This window comes from Equus caballus, chromosome 1 (assembly GCF_041296265.1).
Source record: "Equus caballus isolate H_3958 breed thoroughbred chromosome 1, TB-T2T, whole genome shotgun sequence".
In the NCBI taxonomy this organism is placed as follows: domain Eukaryota; kingdom Metazoa; phylum Chordata; class Mammalia; order Perissodactyla; family Equidae; genus Equus; species Equus caballus.
In genome coordinates, this window is record NC_091684.1 from 188,943,286 (window position 1) to 188,969,521 (window position 26,236).

Below are 26,236 nucleotides of genomic sequence, written 5' to 3' on the forward strand. Positions count from 1 at the left end.
CTCATAAATGACAGCTGTTTGTCTCGACAACCAAGAATGGATCTTACAAAGCCAAACTAAAGCAATGTAGGGGTTTAAGAACTATTTAATACTGGCATGTTGAAGTATTTTTGCATCCAGTATAGGAATTTTTAAAAATAAGAAGTTCCTATAGTCTCTAACTTAAGTTTCACCGTATCAACAATGTATTCTAAATGCACAATACACCTGGATTTTGTGCTAACCAGTCTATTGCTTGCTTTTAAGCTTGTATTTTGCCAGTGAATTTCAAAAAAAAATTTAATACCCTCCAAACTATTCAGCCTAAGACTTTTTATGATATATTCCCAAATTTAAGCTTTGCTGCACCAGACTACAACAGGAGCTAACATGATTCTACACAATAAAAGCACTATTGTAGTTTAACACTAAAAGTTTGCATGCTTCATATACAATCAAATAGATTACAATGATCACTTTTTAATGCTTTATTCATTGATTAAAAGAATACACATTTAACATAAACCATACAACATCAGTCATCAGGTCAAACATTCAGCTGGTTTCCTTACAGTTTCTGTCAGGAGTTATTTTATCTGATCACATTTATAAGATAAAATCTCACCACATCTGGCATTTACACACACTGTGCCAGTGGATTCACACTACTGATGTACATATAAAATCCGCATGGTATGTGCTCACTGGAGACAAAACAGTGCACACCTGTCAAAAGGTCATTTTAATATAAGATGGTAAAACCATTTGTAAAATACATATAAACTTTTTCCATAAATAGAATCATATCTGGACATCTGTTGCATAAATTGTGTTTCCAAAGCTTACAATAGAGCAGCCAGGTCTCAGCACTGCTGGGCACCCACGTTGGCTACTTACTTTATTATTGCAGACTGTCCTTTAACATTAAATGCACAACATTCGTACCACTTAAAACTGGGGTCAGGTGGAAGTCTCACAGAGACCACGTCTGTACCGCGGTTGCCCTGAACAGTTAACTCGGCTTTTAAAGCCTCTCAGATATAACAAGGTTTTAAAACATACTTCATGGAATGTTCTTCATGTATCATAGCAGCTCATACCTGTGATAGAACAAGCTTTCAGTTTCTCCTTTCTTTCCTTTACATTCACTATTCACAGTGAAACAGGTGCATGGTTTTTTTTTCTTTTTTTGTTTTGTTTTTTCAGAGTTCTGAGGTTGCTGACTGAGCCACAGCACAGCTGTGTACCACAGGTCGAAATTCGACCTTAAATATTACAATCTAGCAGTATCTGGCTGGCCAGAGCGGGCCGGCCCCTGCCAGCATGTGGGCACTTCTTCAGTTAAGTCTATTCTTTGGCAGCTGACACGCGCGCTGACAGAGAAAAATCCAGTGACTTGTTGCTAGGGATTTCACGACTAATGTTTGCAAGCATGTGTGTTTACAACTCTGTTTTTTGATTTTCTTTTATAAAGGAGGTTTTACCCTGGAATATAGTTTCTTGCTTCCTCCACTATTTGAAATCTGGGCTAAAAAGCTAACTTGAATGTATAATGTAATTGATGAATAAAATTATGTCAGATATAGTTTAAAAAAATCCAACAATTTGAGTATTCATGTTTATGTAAATGCATTTGGAAAAAAGGATTAAGCAATGCTCTAACGTAGTACTATACAAAATTCAGAATGGTAATTGGTGATATGGACTATTATATATGTAATGATTAAAGTCTTGGCTTTTCTGTTAAAGGTAATTCATTTGGGATCATATTATCCTCCCTTCTTCCATTTCAAATAAAGTTTATTGAAATGCTATCAGAATGCATGAATGCAGTGCATTGCATACAAATTCACCGGGCTACGGATATATATCTATATATGTATAAAAATATTTTGGCTCCTGAGCTCTGAACTCTGACACACAAAGAATAAAAACATCAAAAAGGCAGGGTAACTCAGTGAAAAATAAAGTTAGCCAGCAACCTCAGACAATCTTCGGTTGTATATCCTTAAGGTTTGGTAACAAGTCCATTAACCGTGAAAGCCCTATACATTGTCACTTTGAACTTCTAAACCAATACCCGACTACGTTCTTTGATCAAGAAGTAGAATATACATATATAATCCTATAAAGCTAATACTGATTAAACACAGCACAAAGGGATTAATTCACACTACTGAAAAAAACATAATAGGACCCTACTTGCATATGTAACCACAGGAATTGTACATTTAAAAAAACCTAAATGTCTTCGCTGAAGCTTTGCATCTCTCTGTAAAAATGACGATTTGGTTCAGTGAAGACACTGAGTGATTCGATGTCCATGACCGCATGCCAAGGCTGACCCAGGCCCAGGGATACCTGCTCAATAAGGTTATGCACTGGATCCACGTCCTGGTCGGCCAGTTCACCTTGGTCAAAATCGATGCTTTCTTCGGTGACTTCAAGTACTTTTAGATCAGAGCCACGAAGACGAGCAATGGCAATGAGGTTGTGCGCCCACACTGTGTAACCTTAAAAACAAGCACAAGACAAGCACTGTCATTTCCCTGCATTTTATTTTGTCTATTTGATAAGTTAGTCTTTTCGACAAATTTGCATCTTACTTACCACTTTGGTCCTTTAACTTAAAAAATATATTGAGATTGGAAAAGGAAGGATGATTGTTAAGCCAAGGGGAAAAAAAGATTAGAAGTTTGATATTGACTCTAAGAACATCACTGTGGGTGGTGAATTGATAGGCGCTGTAATCCTATTCTGATATCACTGCATTTGGTAAAATTGAAGACATTTAAAATTAAAAGTATAATTATATAGTTTTGGGTAGTGATGTATCAAAGAACAAATTTTTATTTCACATATATGTAATCCATTAACAATACACAGTAAACTGGTAATTTTCATTAGTAAAAAATCATCTCCTGGGTCCAGTCTGGTGGCGTAGAGGTTAAGTTGGTTAAGTGCTACTACCTCTGATGTCCGGTCAAATTACAAAGCAAACTTGAAAAGCACACATACTTTCTCACACTCAAATGCAGGCTAAAAGATTAATTTCAAAAATAATGAAACAGAGCTAATAAAGAGAGTTTAAGATGTTCATATAGACTTTCTATTTTGTATTCTGTAAATATAAGTTCCAGAAAAGGAAGTAAAACATTCCTCTAATTTGTCAGAATAGCAACGTTCTCTCAAAATGTGGGTCGTTCGCATTAAGACGAAAGATGCCAATAAGAAAAAAGCATATACTCAATCAATGGAACCATCATTTAAAAAAGGTCATACAAATTAATATGTTGATACCTAGAATCTAGAAGATGAGGCAGCAAGCATGAAAGAAATCATACTTTCTCTTCCTTCTGCATTAGGTTTTTAAGAGATCTTGTGATTGGAAGAAGAAATCTATCTACTGCAGGGGGATATGCATGTTTCTTGGACAGATAAATTATTTTCAAATGCCATGTTTGTGAAATACCATCAATCACATGGTGGAATAAAAAAGTGACACAAAAGCCAGAGCAGAACACTTAGGGTAAAAATAAAACTTTCCACTTGTAAGTGATATATCTTATAAATGTAAAAAGTATAAAAATCTGGGGGCCGGCCCGGTGGTGCAGCAGTTACGTGTGCACGTTCCACTTTGGCGGCTGGGGGTTCACCGGTTTGGATCCTGGCTGCGGACATGGCACTGCTTGTCAAGCCATGCTGTGGCAGGCATCCCACATATAAAGGAGAGGAAGATGGGCATGGATGTTAGCTCACGGCCAGTCTTCCTCAGCAGAAAGAGGAGGATTGGCAGCAGATGTTAGCTCAGGGCTAATCTTCCTCAAAAAAAAATCTGCACGTCAACTTGTTATAAGATTTCTTGAAACTATAAATGTCAGTGCTATCTTTTTTTGGTATAAAATGTTTTAGGTGTAATATCAATATCAAATTGCAGTGGACGAAAATCACCTACCGTGAACTGCCAGAAGAGAGAGCTTTGTGCACCTCCATGCTAACAAAACCAATGGGTCTTCATTTCGGTTGTCACTAAGATCTGGAAAACCAGACATGTCAATCACATCATTCATTAATATAAAATGAGTGAGAAACTTGTCATACTGCCTAGATATAAGATCAACAATAGCCCCTGAAACGCAAGTGATGTAGCTGTCGAAATGAATCCTCTCTAGTGGTATGCTGGGTTTCAGAATCTTTAACATGTCTTCACTCTTGACATCAAAGGCCATTACATAGACCCGAAGGCTGGTGCTCTTTCGTGACAAGGCTTTCCAGTGCTCGTCATTTGGCATGTTGTCCAGAGACTTGTGCATCACGGAAACATTGTGGACTAGGAGAGACAGTCGCTGCAAAGGCACATGGTTGCTATCGGTTAAGACTCTTGCCATCTCAGCCGTAAAGTCACAGAAATCCAGGGCAAGTGAGCGCAGGTTCACAAATCGCTCCAGTTCGACTGCAGTGATAAGGGTGCTGTTACCAGGAATATTGTTGTCCAGTAAACTCAGGTGCTCCATGGTGTTGGCAATAGAGTTTGAGAGAGATGACAGTGATGTTGGGGTTACTATTTCCAGCATAAACCCACAGGACAGCCATTTCAGTTGCCTACTATTACTCAGTATTTCTTCAAACAGCTGCTGAATTCTGTAAGGAAAACACATACCACAACAATCCTGTTACCAGTTAGCTCTAATCTTAATACTGACTTTTGAAAAAAGGCAATGAAATGCCATGTAATGTTGAGATCCATTTTCTCTCACTAGTTAATTTCTATTTGACCCACAAGTATTATTATCACAAATACCTCTAAAATTCACGTTAAAATAGAATAAGATGTATTAAATATATAGATATATTTAATATACAGATGTATTAAACATATAGCAATATGTTCTTTATCCAAAGAAAGCAGCATTTTACACCAGTAGGGTAGAAAAGATTAATGATATACAATTTATGTTATAACAAAGGAAAGTAGAGAAATAACAGTCTTAAATAGTATAAGCTAGCAAATTCTTTGATTTGCCTTAAAAATTTATGAGATAGAATGGCATATACTGCTACTATATTTTACAGTTAAGACATTTCCAGGACATACATTCTTTATAGAAAAAATGTCATTACTCTTCTGATCCTATCTTACAATTTCTCAGACAAAATGAGAATTATTATTAACACAAGCCCCGTTCCACTGACTGTGTAACTCACTGTTTAATTGTTTTGCCGTCAGGGTCCGCCTTGCTGAGGTATGTGTTTGACAAACTTCCTTGCTGTTGTAGAATACTTATGTCTCCAAAAAGGCTAAACTTCTGGAGGTTCCTATAAGAAAAGTAAAATGACTAAGTAATTAATATACAAAAATATAAGTATTAAACATAAAAATATGCAGAAGGGATATTCTAGAAAAGCTTCTACCTTATAACTCAGAATCCAACTAAGTGCTTTCCGATTGCTTTTACACACAGTGTGATACAGGAGGAACAGCACAAGCTTTAAAGCGTGAGCACTGGGATATGATGATTAGTTCAAGAACTCAAAATCTTAACAACCACGGAAAAGTCTTCTTAATGTCCCTGGAACTCAATTCTTTATCAGAGATAATAATACTTACATTAAAAGGCTTAAGGATGAATAATATGACTAATGAAAATATATGAAAGAAGTATATAAGCTCTAAGTTTTATATAGACATTAATTATAATATAAAAATTTCCCAAACCAGTTAACTCAGTCAATGTGTTAAATGCTTGAGGGTGGAGCAATGCCCTAAAGATATCCTCTCAGGAAGAAATATCCTTTGACTAAAATCTAGAGAACTTTCCCAATTTCATGATCAAATGTATAGTTTAAGACTAAGAGAGTTATGTAAAAAACTATATAAAAATCTTTCAGTTCTAGATAATTTTAGCTACAAAACATACTTTTCTAATAGTAAAATTCTAAATAAAGTAGGAGAAAACGAGTAACTGGATAAAGATAAAAACTCCTAAATGCCAGTAATAACCAACTAGAGATTCCATTTATAATACAAAACTTAGGGACAACTTTATCAGTAATAATACTTTACTAAGAAACTTTAGTAAGAAATGTATAATCCACAAGAGTAATAAAAGAAGATTTAGGTAAAGGAAAAATAACATTTCTTGATAGTATGTCACATTTTCCCAAATTAATAACCTTAGTTTCACTAAAAAGTCTGATGATTCTAAAATTTAGCTTGAAGAATAACCATTAACTGTTTTATTTGTTCAACACAATATTCCCTGAGGGTGTACCAAGGCAAGGCACTGCGCGCTCTACTGAAGACGGACAGTGAAGGACGAGCGCGTGGCGCCACACACCATGGCGTATCTGACACCGTGTCAGTCAGAGGAGGCTGTGCTACATCAATCAATCAAGCCGGGACCTTAAGGATAGGTGGGAGTTAACCAGGAGGAGGAGGATGCGGCGAGGGTATCACAGGGAAGAGGAACAGCATGTGCCGAAGCCTAAAGCTGAAGGGAGCAAAGTGAGCTGGAGACCCTGGAAAGAAGCCAGAGTACACAGAGAGTGAATATAAAACGAAATGAGGCTGCAGAGGCAGATGGTGTTCTACGTTAAATAAAAACTTATGGTTTTTGCCTTGAAAACAATAAGACGTCAAAAGCTGGTTTTAAGTAGGGAATGACACAGCTAAATTTGTGTCTGGAAAATATTGCTGTAGCATTAGAACAGCCTGGAAGGAGGCAAAATGGGGAGACTAGTTAAGAGAGTATTTTGGTAATAGAGATGAGAGATAATGATAGCGTGAACTGGGCTTTTGGTGACAGAGGTGAAGAAAACAGTCTCAAAGCTATATTTAGGAGTTAAAATGGACAGGAAGGGATGCGGGATTCTGTAAGGGGTGAGGGGAAGGGTATCAAGAATAACGCCTAAATTATCTGGGTTGTGGAAATGCATAGATGGTAGAACTTTTAATTGAGACAGGGATTCTCAGAAATGAACCAGAAATTAATTAGGGTTTTTTCTTGGTGAGGGCATGGAGGTGAGGTGGGAGAATAGTTAGATTATGAGCTCTATTTTGCACATGCTGAGCTTGAGGTGCCTTTAAGATAGTCGAGCTAAGATGTCAAGTCGGTTATTCCAGGTCTGGAGCTGAGTGGTTATCTGGATGATAACTGAAGTCATGGATGGGGGCAATGGGGCTTAGGGAAAGAGCATATATGAGAAGAAAAGCTGGCAAAAAGTTAAGTTGTGAGGAACTCCAGTAAGAGAGGGATGAGGCTCCAAAGGAAAGGTCAGAAGCTGGAGAAAAGCCAGGAGTGTGGAAATCACAGAAACCAAGTGAGGAGTGTTTTACAAAGAATAAAGTGATCAACAGCAGGATCAAATACTGCCATGAGATCTTTAAGGACTAAACACATCCATCAGGCTTAACAACACGGTGATCAGAATGGAAGTCGTTTGTGTGGTGTGAAGAGAAGAGGTCAGATCGGATCCGAGGAAAGAGGGAGAGTGGATACAGACAAATCTTTAACAGAATTTGCTCCGGAAAGGAGAGATAAAAGGGACTTGAGAATACATAAAAGCCTTCAGTTTAGAGGCAGAGATACAGGAGAACAGAAATGGCTGCTGACTAGGAGGACAGCGAAGGATGAAGGACTTTCCAGACAGAGAGCAGAGCACACTGTGCAGCCACAGTATCAAAATCAGTAATGGTATTAGTAGAAAAACAGGAAGACAAGTCAAGGGAATAGAACAGATAGCAAGAAATAGATCTTCTTACATGAAAGAGTTTAATAAATGATGAAGAAGAAGGTATTACAAATCAATAGAGAAGGGAAAGGCATATTTAATGAATGGCATTGGGACAAGTGATTAGCAGTTTCAGAGAAAAATCAAATTAGAGTCAATTCTGACTCAACAGACCAAAATAATCTGCAGAGGTATTATTACATACTAAAAAGTCAAATCAAGGTAAAACTAGTATGAAAGTGCAATGAATTTTTATCTAAATTCTGAGGGATAAGAGTTTAACAGAATAAGTCAGAAAGGAAGAGATAAACTTTTGACTACATAAAAATGAAACACTTGATACTCCATAGCACATCTCACTAAAAAGGGCAAACCAACATAGTGAGAAAAACATTTGTGATCATCATGGCAGCATGAAAGGATCCCTTTGTCTCTCCCCTTCAATCTACAGCAAGTAGAACACCCACGACCCAACAAAGACAACATTGCCCAACACACTAGGATGCTGGAAGGATCCACACATCTGTGCATACGAAGGTGGGTGGACTGGAGTACATTAAGGGAGGCCAACTGGGGGACCAGGAGAAGTGGTGGGCAGGATCCTGGCCTCTTAGCCAGGGCAGCTGAGTCAGCCACCACCAGCCCCAGAGAACCCGGTGGGTCCCATGGGAGGCACAAATGTAATTCTACCTTCCTAGCCACGATGGTACCTGTGCCCATGGGGAGCAGAGGAGCAGTGGAGGTGGGGCCCCATGATCCTGGGCCCCTGGCTGCAGCTCAGAGCCTGCGAGCAGGAGTGGAGTTGCTCACATGACTCCGACCTCCCAACTGCAGCAGCGTCTTGGGCCACAAGAAAGTGGGCAACAGTGGAGGCAGAGCCCTGCAAATGCAGCTCCCTCCCCATCCTTTCCCTCCCTTTGCCACTGTGGCAGAGTTTCTGACCCACGTGATCCTGGATGGGGCAGAGGAGTCAGCCATCCCTGTGCCCCTGGCAGCGAAGCCAGCTACTGCAGCAACATCAGCAACAGCAAGGCATCAGTGACCCCAGAAGGTGCAGGTGGCAATGATGAGAGTACTGGTGACACCCCTAATAGAGAGGCAGTGGAGGGTGGAATATGCCCATCTTCAAATATAGTCAGAGGCAGCTGGGGTAAGAGAAACCAAAAACTAGTGCTATAGCACCACCTACTGAAAAAGAAAAGAAAGGCCTCTAATTTCCAGATGGTTGAATAGTTAGAATCAAAACAAAGCTATGACTAAATAAGAAAAGTGTTCGCCATGACAAATGCACTGGCAGAGGAATAACTCAGCAAGTACGATGAAAGGTCAGAGTAACACAGTATCACAAAAAGAAAAAATAATAATTCTCCAGAAATCAAACATAAAGTCTGGAAGAGTATATTATAACTGAGAAAGAATTCAAAATAACTGTCATGAAGAAACTCAGTAAGCTACAAGAAAATTCAGAAAGACACTTAAATGAGCTCAGGAATAAAATCAGTGAAGAGAAGAAATACTTTACCAAAGAGATTAAAACTCAAAAAGAACCAAACAAATTCTGGCACTGCAGAACTCAATAAATGAGATGAAGAATGCATTAGAAAGCATTGGAAATATAACAGACCATCCAAAAGAGGGAATTAGTGAGTTGGAATATAGAAACCTAGAAATGATGGAGGTAGAAGAGAGAACTAAGATTTTAAAAAATGTAGAAGTTCTATGAGAATTATCCAACTCCACTAGAAAGGACAATATAAGGGTAATGGGTATCTCAGAAGGAGAGAGAAGGAAGGGAGCAGAGAGTTTATTTAAAGAAATAATAGCCAAGAACTTCCTATCCTGGGGAAGGAAGTGGATATACAAATCCACAAAGCTAATAGAACACCCAATTATCTCAATACAAAAAGACCTTCTCCAAGACACATGATAATAAAACTATCAAAAGTCAATGACAAAGAAAGTATATTAAAAGCAACTAGAGGGAAAAACCCCCAGTAACCTACAAGGGAACTCCCATTAGTATTAGCAGATTTCTCAGCAGAAACTCTACAGGCCAGGAGAATGGAATGATATATTCAAAATTTGAAAGATAAAAACTGTCAAGAACACTAGAGTGTTCAAAAATTTATCCTCCAGAAATTATCCAGCAAAATTATCCTCCAGAAATGAAGGAGAAATAAAGGCTTTCTCAGAAAAACAAAAGCTGAGGGAGGTCATTGCCATTAGACCTGCCTTACAAAAAATGTTGAAAGGAGCACTCCTACCTGAAACAAAAAGGCAGATGTACACAAATCTTTGAGCAAGATGACAGACAGACAGAATCAGAAAATTACAACTCTCTATCAGAATAGATTAATCAACAGTTTTAACACAAAGGTTAAAGGGAAAGGAAACATTAAAAATAACTACAAACACTTCAGTTCAGTAAAGAACACGCAATATAAAAAGGGATTATTTGTGACAACAATAACATACAAGGGGAAGAGGAAAAGGATGGAACTTGCATAAGCAAATGAAGAAAAGATGCTATCAGCAGAAAAAGGACTGTCTTATCTGTGAGGCCTTTCATACAAACCTTGTGGTAACCACAAAAGAAAAATTCACAGCAGAGACATGAAACATAAAAAAATAGAAAACTGAGAAAAACATCACAGAAAACCACCAAACTGAAATGGCAGACAGAAACACAAGGAAAAGAAAACCCAACAGGAATATAGAGCAACCAGAAAACAAAAGATAAAATGGTAGTAGTGATTACTCACATGTCAGTGGTCACCGTAAATGTAAACAGCTTAAATTCACCAATCAAAAGTCACAGAGTGGCTGGATGGATTAAAAAACAAGACTCAAAAATATGCTGCTTCCAGAAGACCCATCTCAGCTCCAAAGACAAACACAGACTCAAAGTGAAGGGATGGAACATGAGACTCCAAGCAAATGGCAAGTAAAAGAAAGTGGGTGTAGCTTATATCAGACAAAATAGACTTCAAACCAAAAAAGATAATAGGAGACAAAGATGGACATTCTATAATGATAAAGGAGAAAATCAATAAAGATATGTAACATTTATTAATATATATGCACCTTACATAGGAGCACCAAAACATATAAAGCAACTAATAACAGACCTAAAGGGAGAAACTGATAGCAACACAACAATAGTAAGGGACTTTAATACCCCATTTATATCAATGGATAGATCATCCAGACAGAAAGTCAACAAGGAAACATGGCCTTAAAACATTGGACTAGATGGTCTTAATAGATATATATAGAACATTCCATCCAAAAGCATCAGAATACACATTCTTCTCAAGTGCACATGAAACATTCTCAAAGACAGACTATATGCTGGGGAAACAAACCAAATTTCAATAAATTTAAGAAAACTGAAATCATATCAAGCATCTTTTCTGAAGACAACGATATGAAACTAGAATTCAACTATAATGAGAAAGCCAAAAAGTCACAAATATGTGGAGACTAAACACTGGATCAACAAAAAAAAAAATCAAAGGAGATATCAAAAAATACCTGGAGACAAATGAAAATGAAAACACAACATACCAAAATCTACAGGATGCAGTAAATGCAGTACTAAGGGGGAAGTTTATGGCAATATAGGCCTACCTCAAGAAACAAGAAAAATCTCAAATAAACAATCTCACATTATACCTGAAGGAACTAGAAAAAGAAAAAGCCCAAAGTCAGTAGAACAAAGAAAATAATAAAAATCAGAGCAGAAATAAATGAAATAGAGACGAAAAGGACAATAGAAAAGATCAATGAAACTAAGAGCTGGTTCTTTGAAAAGATAAAATGACAAACCTTCAGGTAGACTCACTAAGGAAAAAAGAGGGAAGGCCCAAATAAATAAAATCAGAAGTAAAAGAGGAAAAATTACAATGGACACCACAGAAATACAAAGGACTAGGAGAATACTATGAAAAGCTATACACCGACAAACTGGATAACCTAGAAGAAACGGATATATTCTTAGAATCTGTCAACCTCCCAAAACTGAATCAAGAAGTAGTAGAGAATTGGAATGGATTGATCACTAGTAAGAAAATTCAAACAGTAATCAAAAACCTCCCCCAAAACAAAAGTCCAGGACCAGACAGTTTCTCTGGCGAATTCTACCAAATATTCAAAGATTTAATACCATCCTTCTCAAACTCTTAGAAAAAACTGAAGAGAAGCGAACATTTCCTAACTCATTTTATGAGACCAACATTACCCTTATACCAAAACCAGACAAGGAAAACACAAAAAAGGAAAATTAAGGCCATTACTGCTGATGAACATAGGTGCAAAAATCCTCAACAAAATATTAGCAAACTGAACATAACAACACATTTAAAAGATCATACATTCCATGGATGCAAGGATGGTTCAACATGTGAAAACCAATCAACATGATCCATCACATTCACAAAATGAAGAATAAAAATCATATGATCATCTCAATAGATGCAGAGAAAGTATACTACAAGACCCAGCATTCATTTATGATAAAAGCTCTGAGTAAGATGGGTATAGAAGGAAAGTAGCTCAATACAACAAAGGCCATGTTAGAAGACAAGAAACAGCAGTGTTGGAGAGGATGTGAAGAAAAGGGGACTCTCGTACACTGCTGGTAGGAATGTAAATTGGTACAGTGACTATGGAAAACAGTATGGCGATTCCTCAAAAATTAAAAATAGAACTACCATATGATCCAGCAATTCCACTTCTGGATATTTATCCAAAGAACACAAAAACAGCAATTTTAAAAGATATATGTACCCCAATGTTCATCGTAGCATTATTCACAATAGCCAAGATTTGGAAACAACCTAAGTACCCTTCAACAGATGAATGGATAAAGAAGATGTGGTATATATATACAATGGCATACTACTCAGCCATAAAAAATGATGAAATCTTGCCATCTGTGACAACATGGATGAATCTTGAGAGTATTATGCTAAGCAAAATAAGTCAGACAGAGAAAGGCAAATACCACATGATTTCACTCATGTAGAAGATAGCAACAACAACAAACAAACAAATAGATACAGAGAACAGACTAGTGGTTGCCAGAGGTGAAGGCGAGTAGGGGAGGGCAAAAGGGGTAAAGGAGGACCATTAGTACACTTATCTATGGAAACTAGACTTCTGGTTGATGAATACAATGCATTGAATACAGAAGTCAAAATATAATAATGTACACCTGAAATTTATATAATGCCATAAACCAATGTTACCTCAATTAAAAAAAAGAAAAAACATTTCTAACAAATACTACAGTTATTTTTTACATATAAAAAGAACCCCACATAAGGGCCGGCCCTGTGGCCTAGTGGTTGGGTTCAGCGCATTCCATTTTGGAGGCCCAGGTTTGCAGGTTTGGATCCTGGGCATGGACCTACACCACTCATCAGCCATGCTGTGGCAGCGTCCCACATATAAAGTGGAGGAAGTCTGGCACAGATGTTAGCTCAGAGATAATCTTCCTCAGCAAAAAATAAATAAAAAATTAAAAAGAATTCCACATAAATCAAGAATAAAAACATTAAGAATCCAATGATAGTGGGAAAAGCTTATAAAATAGCCAAAATACAACATGTCAAGGAAAATATTAGAAAGATTACTAATGGAAATAATCTAATACCTTTTATTGACGTCTAATAATTTTTAGTTACTCTAGTGAATCTAATCAACTTTCCATGTGACTGCCAGAAAAATTGCATTCTTAAAAACATTTCAAAGAAGACATCAACTAAAATAAACAAAACAAACAAACATTTTCCCCATTTAAAATAAAGGATGTAAAACTGTTCTTGAGAGGAAGGCTACCATATCAGACTCCAAGGACACATTACTATAATATATAACTACAATTGCTTTTAAAGTATTTTCCCTTTTACTGCTTCTTTACTCTAAAGTTGCCACCGCATCCATGAATTATAAAGAAGTTAATTTGCTTCTCATACCTTCTTCTGGAAATAAAAACAAATTTAAAGACTTCTAAAAGAATATTTATTTTTAGAGAATGAGTTTTTACAAAAGTAGAAAAAAGATATCACATTCAATTGCTAGTAGTATACAGAGAGGCGAGTCCTATACAAGTCATACAATCTCAATATTTGTCTCCCTTTCAGCCAGCTTCCATTAATTACTACTGTATATCCATAACACTGTACTTGTGGTATCAAAACTATTATGTGAGATACTTTTACTTCCTCTACAAACGATTAAACAACCAGGAAAACTACACTCTTACCGTAAACCAGAAAACTGCACAGAACATAGGAAACAACTGTTTTTAGACACTGGACACTAAACCATATAGGACTCTGATCCCTGAAAATGGAAAAAAATGAGATGAGCACTATGATTGCCTCAGATAATGAGTGACCTGGAGAGACTTTCCAGGCTGAGACACAGGGTGGGGGAACTGAAACGGAGGCCAGCGGTCACCCTGAGTTTAGGAGATAGAGATTTTGGGGAGCCCAAAGTGGCCAGAGTTTGCAGGGCAGAGTAGCACAGACAAGGGGGCTGCAGAGAGAGCCCACAGATTTGTAGAGGGGTTGGCAAAGACATTCCCTGGGTCTTTGTCTGAGTACTGATCTGCACATGTGTGGGGTACAAGTGCCACTGCCAAGCAGCAGGGCACACACGGTGGTGGGAAGGTTCACGTTCCCAGCAGCCGGAGTGACGTGAACTTGTAACACAGGGGCACTGGGGAGACTTCTCCGCAAAGCCACGCCTTAGCAGTGGAGATTCATTAGCCCGGGGTAAAGGGTGTTTAGAATCTAACAAAGCTTAAAATCAAAGTTCAAAAGGATCAAACTGATTTCACATAAATTAACTATGTGTCAGATCCAAGTCCAACACTCTTTAAAGGAATAAAACCAAACCAAACCAAACCGGGACTTAACAGTGTAAAAATAACAATGTCGGGCATCTAATCAAAATTATCAGCCATGAGGAAAAAGGAAAAATGCTCACAACTAGGAGAAAAATAAATCACCAGAAATGACAGATGAACTAATTAGCAAACAAGAAACTTAAGCCAACTATTAAAAATACACTCCACAATATAGTCCATCAATAAAAAGGCATATGGATTGGAAAGGAAAAAGTAAAACTCTTTATTTGCCAATTATATGATTATTCACATAAATAATACTAAGGAATCTTAAAAAGATTACTAGAACCAGTAAGGGAGTTTATTAGTAAGGTCACAAGATATACAGTCAATATATAAAAATCAACTGTATTTCTATACACTAGCAGTGACCATTTGGAAATTGAAATAAAAAAGTTAATATTTACAGTGGCATAAAAAACATGAAATAGGAATAAATCTAACAGAAGTACAGGTCCCATACACCGAAAACTATAAAATATTGTTGAGAGAAATCGAAGAAGACCTAAATAAACGGAGAAATATACTATGTATGTTTATTGGAAGACTGAATATTATTAACATGTCACTTCTGAAATTGATCAACAGATTCGACACAATCCCTCTCACAACCCATCAGACTGTTTCTAAAATGTATGAGAAAAAGCAAATGAATTAGAATAGCCAAAACAATTTTGAAAAGAACAAAGTTGGATAACTCAGACTATCTGACTTCAGGACTTACTATAAAGCCACAGATTATAGACAGGGTGGTATTGGCTTAAGCACAGACACAGAGATCAATGGAACTGAACACAGAATCCAGACTAGACCGACGCATATATGGTTGTTGTATCCACATAACGTTTAATTTTGTATAAGATAATAAATGAAATGAAAATCAGAATTTTTAACAAAGTTAGACAGTTAATTTCATGGAAAAAGGACAGTCTTTAAAAAAATGGTGCTAGGACAACTGGATCCTTAGCTCACTGTGCATAGAAAAATGAACCTGAAATGGATCATTCAGCTTAACCTAATAGCTAAAACTATAATAATGCTTAAGAAAATACAAGATAAAAATCTTTGTGACTTTGGGTTAGGCAAATATTTTTTAGATGATACATAAAAAGCATCAACCATTAAAGAAAAAAAATGATAAACTGGTTTTCATCAAAATTAAAACCTTTTGCTTTTCAAAAGATAGTTAAGAAAATGAAAAGGCAAGAAACAGACTAGAGAAAATATTTGTAGGACATATATTTAATTTAAAAAACCTGTACTCAAAATATATAATAAACTCCAACAACTTAGTAAGACAAAGCAGCCAGTGAAAATATGGACAAAAGATCTGAAAAGACACTATATAGAGGAAGATATACAAAAGGCAAATTACACATGAAAAGCAGCTCATCCTGATTATTCATTAGGGAAATGCAAACTAAAAGCTCAATGAGACACCATTCACACATACCAGAATGTCTAAATTAGAAAGTCTGATAATATTTGGTGTTGTAAAGGATGTGGAACAATTAGAACTCTCATACACATTGCTGGGAATGCAAAATAGTAAAGACACTTTGAAACCAGTTTGGGAATTTTTAAAATAAGTAAAGATACATTTATGATATGATCCAGCCATCCCAATTCTAGGTATTTACCCAAGAGAAATGAAAGCGTATATCCACATAAACACCTTTATGTAAAAGTTTTATTCATAAGAGAAAAAAACTGGAAACAGTCCAAATATTCATCAATTGGCAACCAAACAAATCACAGTATATCTGTACAATGAAACACTGTTCAGCAATTAAAAAGAATGGACTACTTATACATGCTATAATATGGATTGATAGCAAAAGCATTACGCCAATCATACCTATTGTATGATTCCATTTATACGAAATTCTAGAAAAAATAAAACCACAGTGATAGAAAACAGACCAGTAGTTCCCCAGGACCAGGCAAAGAAGAGAGGACTGACTAGAAAGGAGCATGAGGAAACTTGGTGAAGTGATGAAAAATGTTCTATATTTTGAATGGAGTGGTAGTTATACAACTGAATTCATTTGTGAAAACTCCTTGAAATGCACTCTGAAAAATGGGTGAATTCTATTGTGTGTAAACTGTAACCGAGAAAAGCATCAATTACCAGAAAAAAAAAGCAAAAATTACCCTTTATCAGTGTTATACTTTCTATTTTTTCCAGCTTTATTGAGATATAATTGACAAAAACTGTATAAAGTGTACAACATAATGATTTGATATATCTACACATTGTGAAACGATTACTATAATCAAGTTTATTAATTCCTTTACTACCTCACATAGTTGCTACTTTTTTCTGGTGTGTTGAGAACACAAGATCTATTCTCTTAGCAAATTGCAACTATACAATACAGTATTATTAATTATATTCACCATGTTACACATTAGATTCCCCAAACTTATTCATCTTATAACTCTAAGTTTGTGCCATTTGACCAACACCTCCCCATTTAGCTGCCCCCACTGCCCCAGCAATCACTGTTCTCCTCTCTCTGAGTTTGACATTTTCAGATTCCACATATAAGTGAGATAACACAGTATTTGTCTTTCTGGCCTACTTCACTTAACATAAGGTCCATCCATGTTGTCACATAGGGTAGAATTTCCTTCTCTTTCAGGCTGAATAATATTTCATTGTGCTCATACACCACATTTTCTCTATACACTCATTCGTCAACGGACACTTAAGATTGTTTCTATATCTTGGCTACTGTGAATAATCTGCAATACACATGGGAGTGCAGATATCTCTTCAAGATGGTGATTTCACTTCCTTTGGGTACATACCCAGAAATGAGATTGCTGGATCATGTGGTAGTTCTGATATTAATGTTTTGAAGAACCTCCATATTTACCAAGCTGCAGCAACTTACATTCCTGCCAACAGTGTATCAGGGTTCCTTTTTCTTCACACCTTCAACATTTGTCATTTCTTGTCTTTTTGAAAATAGCCTCCTAAAAGTTATCTCACTGTTGTTTTGATGTACATTTCCCTGACATCTAGTCAGTACCTTTTCATGTACCTGTTGGCCATCTGTATGTCTTCTTTGGAAAATTGTCCATACAGGACATGTGCCCATTTTTTAATTGGGTTATTTGTATTTTGCTTTTGAATTAACAGAACTACTTATATATTCTGGAAATATATTAAGTCCTTATCAGACACAGTTATGTATCGCTCAACGATGTGGATACACTCTGAGAAATGCACTGTTAGGCAACTTTGTCATTGTGTGAACATCATAGAGTGTATTTATACAAACCCACACACCTAGGCTATAGGGTACTAACTTATGGGACCACCATCTCATATGTGGTCCATCGTCGACTGAAACACTGTTAGGGAGCACATGACTGTATGTGTTTTATAAACACTCTCTCCTTATTTTGTAGGTTGCCTTTCCATCTTGTTGATTGTTTCTTCTGCTGGGCAGAAGTATTTTAGTTTGATATAGTCCCATTTGTTTATTTTTGCTTTTGTTGCCTGAGCTTTTGGTGTCAAATCCAAAAAATCACTGCCAAGACCACTGTCAAGGAATTTTTCCCTATGTTTTCTTCTAGGAATTTTTCAGTTTCAGGTCTTATTTATAGGACTTTAATCTATTTGAGCCAATTTTTGTAAATGCTGTAAGAAAGGGTCCAGTTTCATTCTAGCGCACGTGGATATCCAGTTTTCCCAACATTTACTGAATAGGCTATCCTTTCCCCATCGTGTATTCTTGGTGCCCTTCTCAAAACTTAGTTGACCACATAAAGCTTGGTTTTATTTCTGGGCTCTTTATTCTGTTCCATTGGACTATGTGTCTGTTTTTATGCCAGTAACATACTGTTTTGATTACTACAGCTTTTAATATAGTTTAAAATCAGGAAGTGTGATGCCTCTAGCTTTGTTCTTTCTCAATATTGCTGTGGCTATTTGGAGTCGTTTGTGGTTCCATAGATATTTTAGGATTTTTTTCTATTTCTGTGAAACATGCCATTGGAATTTTGAAGAGGAATTGCATTGAATCTGTAGATCACTTTCGGTATTATGGACATTTTAACAATATTAATTCCTCCAACCCATGAACATGGGATATCTTTCCAACTATTTCTGTCTTCTTCAATACCTTAGATCAATGTTTTATAGGTTTCAGTGTACAGATATTTCACCTCCTTGGGTAAATTTATTCCTAGATATTTTAATTTTTTTGAACCATTGTAAATGGGATTGCTTTCTTAATTTCCTTTTCTGATAGGTCTTTGTTAGTATATACAAATACAATTGATTTTTGTATGTTGACTTTGTATCCTGCAACTTTACTGAATTTGTTAATCAGTTCTAACAGTTTTTGGTGAAATCTTTAGGATTTACAATATCCATAATATCATGTCACCTGTAAACAGAGTATTTTTCTCCCTCCTTTCTGATTTGGATGCCTTTTATATCTTTTTCATGCCTAACTGCTCTGGCTAGGACTTTTGGTACTATACTGAATAGAAATGGTGAGAGTGGGCACCAACATCGTGTTCCTAATTTTAGAATCAAAGCTTTCAGCATCTCCCTGTTGATTATGATGCTAGCTGTGGGCATGTCATATATGGTGTTTAGTACATTCCTTCTATACCTAATTCGTTGAGGTTTTTTTTTTTTTTTTAACACGAAAGGATGCTGAATATTGTCAAATGCTTTTTCTGTATCTGTTAGGATTACATGGTTTTTATCTTCACTTTGTTAATGTGGTGTACCAAGTTTACTGATTTGTATATGTTGACTCATCCTTGAATCTCAGGGATAAATCCCACTTGGTCATGGTGTATGGTCCGTTTAATGTGCTGTTGAATTCTGTTTCTTAGTATTTGGTTGAGGATTTTTGAATCTATATTCATCAGGGATATTGGCTTATAGTTTCTTTTCCTGAGGTGTCCTTATTGGCTTTGGTACGAGGGTAACGCTGGCCTATTAAATGAGTTTGGAAGTGTTCTCTCCCATTTTTTGTAAGAATTTGAGAAGGACTGGCATTAGCTCTCCTTTAAATATTTGGTAGAAAACACCTGTGAAGCCATCTGGTCCTAATTGCTGGGAGGTTTTTGATTACTACTTCACTCTCTTTACTCATTATTAGTCTATTCAGATTTTCTCTCGCTCATGATTCACACTTGGTAGGTTGTATATTTCTAAGAATTTGTCCATTTCTTCTAGGTTATCCAACTTGTTGGCATAAAATTGTTCACAGTGGTTTCTTATGATCCTTTGTATTTCTGTGGCATCAATATAAATCTTTCCTTTATAATTTTGAGTCTTCTCTCCTTTTTCTTGGTTAAAGATTTGTCAATTTTGTTTATATTTTCAAAAAACCAACTTTTATGAGTTCTGCTGACCTTTTCTATTGTCTTTCTAGTCTCTATTTCATTTATTTCTGCTCTAATATTTATTATTTCCTTCCTTTGCTAACCTTGAGCTGCTTGTTCTTCTTTTTCTAGTTCCTTGAGGCATCAAGTTAGGTTATTTGAGATCTTTTTTTTTTTTTTTTAAATCATGCACTATTTTTTTTTTCTCCCCAGAGCCCCAGTAGATAGTTGTAGGTCCTTCTAGTTCTTCTATGTGGGACGCCACCTCAGCATGGCTTGATGAGTGGTGTGTAGGTCCGTGCCAGGATCTGAACTGGCAAATCCTGGGCCTCTGAAATGGAGCATGTGAACTTAACCACTATACCACCAGGCCAGCCCTTTCTTTTCTCTTTTAATGTATATATTTATTGCTATAAACTTCCCTCTTAGACCTGCTTTTGCTGCATTCCATGAGTTTGGTATATTGTATTTACATTTTCACTTGTTTCAAGCTAGTTTTTTGATTTCCCTTTTAATTTCTTCTTTAACCTACTGGTTTTTCAGGAGTGTGTTGTTTAATTTCCACATATTTGTGAATCTCCCATTTTCCTCCTGTTACTAATTTCTTGAGTCATGCCACTATGGTTGGAAAAGATACTTGACATGATTTTAATCTTCTTAAATTTGTTAAAACTTGTTTTGTGGCCCAATATATGATCTATCCTGGAGAATGTTCTGTGTGTGCTGGAGAAGAACATGTATTCTGCCATTGGATGGAATGTTCTGCATGTGTCTGTTAGTTCCATTTGGTCTAAAGTGTAGTTTAAGTTCAATATTTCCTTATTGGTTTTTCTGTCTGTATGATCTATTCATTGTTGACAGCAGGGTACTGAAGCACCCTACTATTATTTTGTTGCTGTCTATTGCTGCCTTTAGACATGTTAATATTTGCTTAACATATTTACTAAGATGCTCTGATGTTGGGTCCATATATATTTGCAACTGTCATATCCTCTCGATGAATTGACACCTTTATGACTAGATAGTGACCTTGTCTCTTGTGACAGAATTTGACTGAAAGTCTATTTTATGTGTAAGTCTAGCCACCTCTGCTTTCTTCTGTTTTCCATTTGCACAGAATATCTTTTTCCATCCCTTCACTTTCAGCCTATGTGTGTCCTTAATGCCAAAGTGAGCCTCTTGTAGGCGGCATATTATTGGATCTTTTTAAAAATATCTATTCAGCCACTCTGTTTCTTTTTATTGGAGAATGCATTTATTTAAAGCAATTATTGATTGGTAAGGACTTCCTATTGCCATTTTGTTCATCATTTCCTGACAGTTTTGCACTTTTTTTGTTCCTTTCTTCCTCTCTTGATGTCTTTCTTTGTGATTTGTTGATTTATTTAGTGTTATGATTTAATTCCTTTCTTTTTATCTTTTGTGTATCTACTATTTTTTTTTCCGTGTAGTTACTATGAGGCTTGCATAAAACATCATATAGTTACAATGGTTTATTTTAGGCTGATAACAACTTAACTTCAATTGCATACAAAAACTATGATTTTACTCTCCCTTCCCCCAACCATTTTAGGGTACTGATGTCACGCTTTACATCATTTTATATTGTATATTCACTAACAAATTATTATAGGTATAGTTACTTTTAATACTTTATCTTTTAACTTTTATACTAGAGTCAAAAAGTTATTTATGTACCACATTACATTTTAGAATACTCTGAATATGACTACATATTTACCTTTACCAGTGAGCTTTATACTTTCATATATTTTCATGTTGATATATAGAGTCCTTCTGTTTGAACTTGAAGAACTCCTTTTAGCAATTTTTGTAAGGCAGGTCTAGTGGTGATGAACTCCCTCAACTTTTGTTTGGGAATGTCTTTATCTCTCTTTCCTCTTTGAAGGGCAGTGTTGCCAGGAACAGTATTCTTGGTCAGCAGTTTTTTTTTTTCCTTTCAGTACTTTGAATATATCATCCTACTCCCTCTGGCCTACAAGGTTTCTGCTGAGAAAACCACTGATAGTCTTATGACAGGTCCCTTGAATGTGATGAGTTGCTTTTCTCTTGCTGCTTTCAAAATTCTGTCTTTGAGTTTTGACAATTTGCTTATAACGTGTCTTGGGGTAATCTTCTTTTAGTTGATCTTGCTTGGGGTCCTCTGAAGCTTCATGTATCTTGATGTCCACATCTGTTCCAAGATTTGGGAAATTTTCAGCCATTATTTCTTGGAATAAATTTTCTGACCCTTTCTCTCTCTTTGCCTTCTGAGAAGATACATAATATAATGCATAAATTCATTCTCTTGATGATGTTACATAGGTCCCATATGCTTTCTCCACATTTTCATTGTTTTTTTTTCCGTCTTTTCTTCCTTTAACTGGCTAATCTCAAATGATCTTTCTTTGATTTTCCTGCTTCTTCCTCATGATTGAGTCGACTTTTTAGGTTCTTACTGAATTTTTCAGTTCTGTCGTATTCTTCAACTCCAGGATTTCTGTTTGGTTCTTTTTTATGGTTTCTATTTCTTTATTAAACTTCTCACGGTGTTCAAGCATTGTTTTCCTAATTTTATTTAGTTGTCTATCTGTGTTCTCTTGCATCCAACTGATCTTCTTTCAGACGATTATTTTGAATTCTTTGTCAGGCAATTCATAGATCTCTATTTCCTTGGGGCTGGTTACTCAAGCTTTATTACTTTCCTTTGATGTTTCCACATTTGCCTGATCTTTTCAGGATGTATATAGCCTTGCGTTTGATGACTGTGCACTTTAGGGAGCAAACACCTCTTCTGGTCTTTACAGACTGGTTTCAGCAGGTAAAGATCTTCTGTCAGGTTCCCAGGCTGATGAGACTGCCTCTAAGACCACAGTCAGGATGGGCTGAAGCCAGGTTACGTGGCTGTTGCTGGATCTTCATTGGGGTCCACAGTTTGTGGGCCTGTTACCAGACACTTGGGAAGGTGTGGATCTTGTCTGGCCCCTTGGTAGACAGCACTGCTTCTAGGTCCTTGGCCAATAGGTCTAGTGCAGGAACAAAGGTCTGCTTTTGGGTCCACCGAGAGTGGGCCCGCTACCAGATGCATGGGCAGGTGCGGTTTCTGCTGGGTCCCTGGGAAGGTTCCCACTGTGCCACTGGCTGGGTTCCCAAGAAGGCAGGAGTGTCCAAGATTGCAGCTGAGGGGGCTGGAACTGAGTCCCAGGGTTGCTTCAGGGTCCACAGCCTGAAGGTCTTCAGGCCTGCCTCCAGGGGCACTGATGGGTGTGCCTCTTGCAGGGTTTCTAGGTGTGAAGAAGTGCCCTGAGACCATGGCTGAATGGGGATAAAGTTGGGTCACAGGGCTGCTTCAGGATCTGCAGTTGGACCAATGTTGGCAGGCTTACCTCAGGGCACAGATGGGCATGTCTCCCAACAGGTCACTGGGAAAGTGGGACTGCTCCTGGACCATATCACAGCTGGACACAAACGTGAATTTTGTACTGCCTTGATTAAAAATCCCTAAGGGATCGCACCCTTATTGGCTACAAGAAAAAGACTCAAACGGCTAGCTTGGTACAATGAGATCCTTCAAAATGTGGTTCTAAAGAGCTGTGCTAGGATACTTACTAGTCTTTAAATGCAATATTATTCCCTCTCTTGGTCTGCCTGGTAAACTTCTACTCACCTTCAATACTTGAATGTCACCGACTCTATTAAAGCCTTTCCCAAGGCCACCCTCTCAGCCTATGTAGAGTTAGCCATTCCACGAGACTTTGTAAAATGCCTTTATTAAATCATCTGCTTTACTGTGATTAGCTTACTCTCTCATGAGCGGGATAAACTCCTGTCTCTTATCAGTACATAGCAATAATTTCTGGCATAATATTGGTGTTCAATGAGTATTTGTTAAACAAATGACTACTTTGGAAAGGTAAGTTCAAGAGTTACCTAAATAGAAAGTAATTAAGATCATAATATAAATGAGAACAATGAGAAATAAATACATAAGGGGAGGTGGGTGTGGGGCAGACTTTGGAAAGATAATCACATATGAATGGTTTCATATGGAGGATTATTTTAAGAGTAATGTTATCAATTAATTTTTAAAAAAATAAATGACAAACTTCCTTCTGGACAGATCTTCTATGTAAAGGGAAATAAAGATTAGTTTATGAGGATTGACAGCTATTCCAAATAATTATATCCTCCATTACTTTGATTGTTTTTCCCATCAGGAGTTCTTTCAGGCTTAGAAATGATTCTTCATCTATTCCTATGAGTATAGCAAGGTCACAATGCCAGGTGAGTAGAAAATATTTCATTACATTTACCACCAAGATGCCCCCACAATATGTGTTTGAATTTCTTTATTATTTATAAAAAGAGATACTGATAAAAAATCTTCTCAGAAATAAGTTAAAAGACTTTTTGAGGGCCCTATGATAGATGGGAACCAACCTGAATTATTATTATTATACTAATGATACTCTGCCTATCATATTCTAATCAGCACTGTGCAGTATGTGGCATATAGCTATGGAATACTTAAAATGAGGCTAGTCAGAATTGAGATGTGCTCTAAGTATAAAATATATTGAATTAGAAGACTTAGTACAAAAATATAAAATCTCATTAAAGTTTTTATACTGATCATATATTGAAAAGATAATATTGGATATATTGGGTTAAAAATATTAAAATCAGATTTGCCTTTAAAAAATTCTTTTTTGTGGCTACTAAAAAATTTTAAATTACATATGTGGTCCCTATTATATTTTTATTGGACAGTGCTGCTCTAAAGGATACTGTAATATACATATCCTAGTTTTCTGGTTAGCTTCATTTAAAAATATGTTGTCATCAGCGGAAATGTAACTAAAGGCATATGGCTAAGACTACTAGTCTTATGGTTAAAATATTCAGCAGAAGGTCCACATCATTTTTCAGCTTTCTTTCTCACTATATGTAGCAATATAAACTCTGGGACCAACGACTAGTTTTTCATTATAAAAAAGTAGGAGTTGACTTGAGAAAATATTATTTATAATTAAAAAAAAAGGTCCTACAATCCAAAATAATTTTGACTATACCGCTACTGTATGCTGCAGATATCAGAAAGTACGTATAAAAAAACACACCGTCGTTCCCCCATCTCTCCCATTAACTCAAACACAACCCAAATCCATCAACATGAAAAAAAGTACAAAAGCTCAAAAAGACAACGATCCTGCATAAATGGAGCAAATGAATGAGCTCACCTTTCTTCACCTGTGATGTCATTTCTGACTTTCCATTGACTGTAACTCATTTATCTTGAAGACATCATATTTAATCTCCACTGCTGTCTCTACCTCAGACCTGAAAAAAATGCAGCCTGCCAGCTATCAGTGATTCAAAAGCAAGTCCTGCCACTGGAGGGAGAAATCCTCATTTTCTGATTCTCTTGCGAGAAATAGGAATGGAAAGATACGTAGGCAGGGGAAATAAAATTTAAGCATGCATTATATTTCTCCTCACAACAGCAAGTTTTCTCCACTTATTTTCTATAATTAGGCCCAAAGAATTTAAGATGATTGTGCTGGTGTTTATTGTTTTAGTGTTCCCAATCATTTCACTCTATATCACTGGCATCAAAGTCTGAGTACACCTTCTTTTTTCCTCCCCCTCCACTGGGCTATTTACCCTACAGTGTAGATAGAGATCATCCACATTCCCCAAGATATCTATCTTCTCTTCTGCTCTGCTCCAATTTGTCCTTTTTATACTATTTCAATCCATTTAGTCCAAAAATTTCCTTAATTAATAATATCAGAGATTCCTACTCATCAAGGTCCCACAAGTAGAATTGGAGGCTCATTTAATGTATTCTGGTTTTATTTATAATACTAGATTTATAATATATATATATTATCTATATATAAGATATATTTCCTAAATTTTACTGGTAAGCAGCACTGAATTTCCTCAGCTACTCAACAACATACATTCCTTATCACTCAGACCACAACTCTGTGCTTCTGTATGTACTCAAATAATCTAGACAGTATTACCCAAAAAGGAATTTCACAATCCCCAGTACTAGAAAATTGTATATGAAAGATTTTGTCCATTCATTTTAATTCGCACATCAAACTTATTTATCCCTCCCCAGTCCAACAGCTTTCACTAGCTGGAATCTATTTACCAAGTAAAGCTAATCATTAGGCTCAAAGTGTAAGTCAATTTTTGGTGACAAAATCAGTAATAATATTAAAAAATATTAAATATTAC

At 36.4% G+C, this 26,236-nt stretch overlaps 1 protein-coding gene across 1 annotated transcript in view; it reads right to left on the bottom strand.

The window, feature by feature from the left end:
• Window positions 1-452: 452 nt before the first annotated feature.
• Window positions 453-26,236, bottom strand: part of FBXO33 (F-box protein 33) — a 43,088-nt gene continuing 17,304 nt past the window's right edge. Inside the window, exons 2-4 of the mRNA XM_023624394.2 lie at window positions 5,185-5,295; window positions 3,935-4,620; window positions 453-2,492 (exon numbers count right to left, since the gene is read on the bottom strand). Of these exons, the coding sequence (XP_023480162.2) occupies window positions 2,221-2,492; window positions 3,935-4,620; window positions 5,185-5,295 (1,069 nt within the window). The 3' untranslated portion in view covers window positions 453-2,220. The remainder of the gene's footprint in view (window positions 2,493-3,934; window positions 4,621-5,184; window positions 5,296-26,236) is intronic.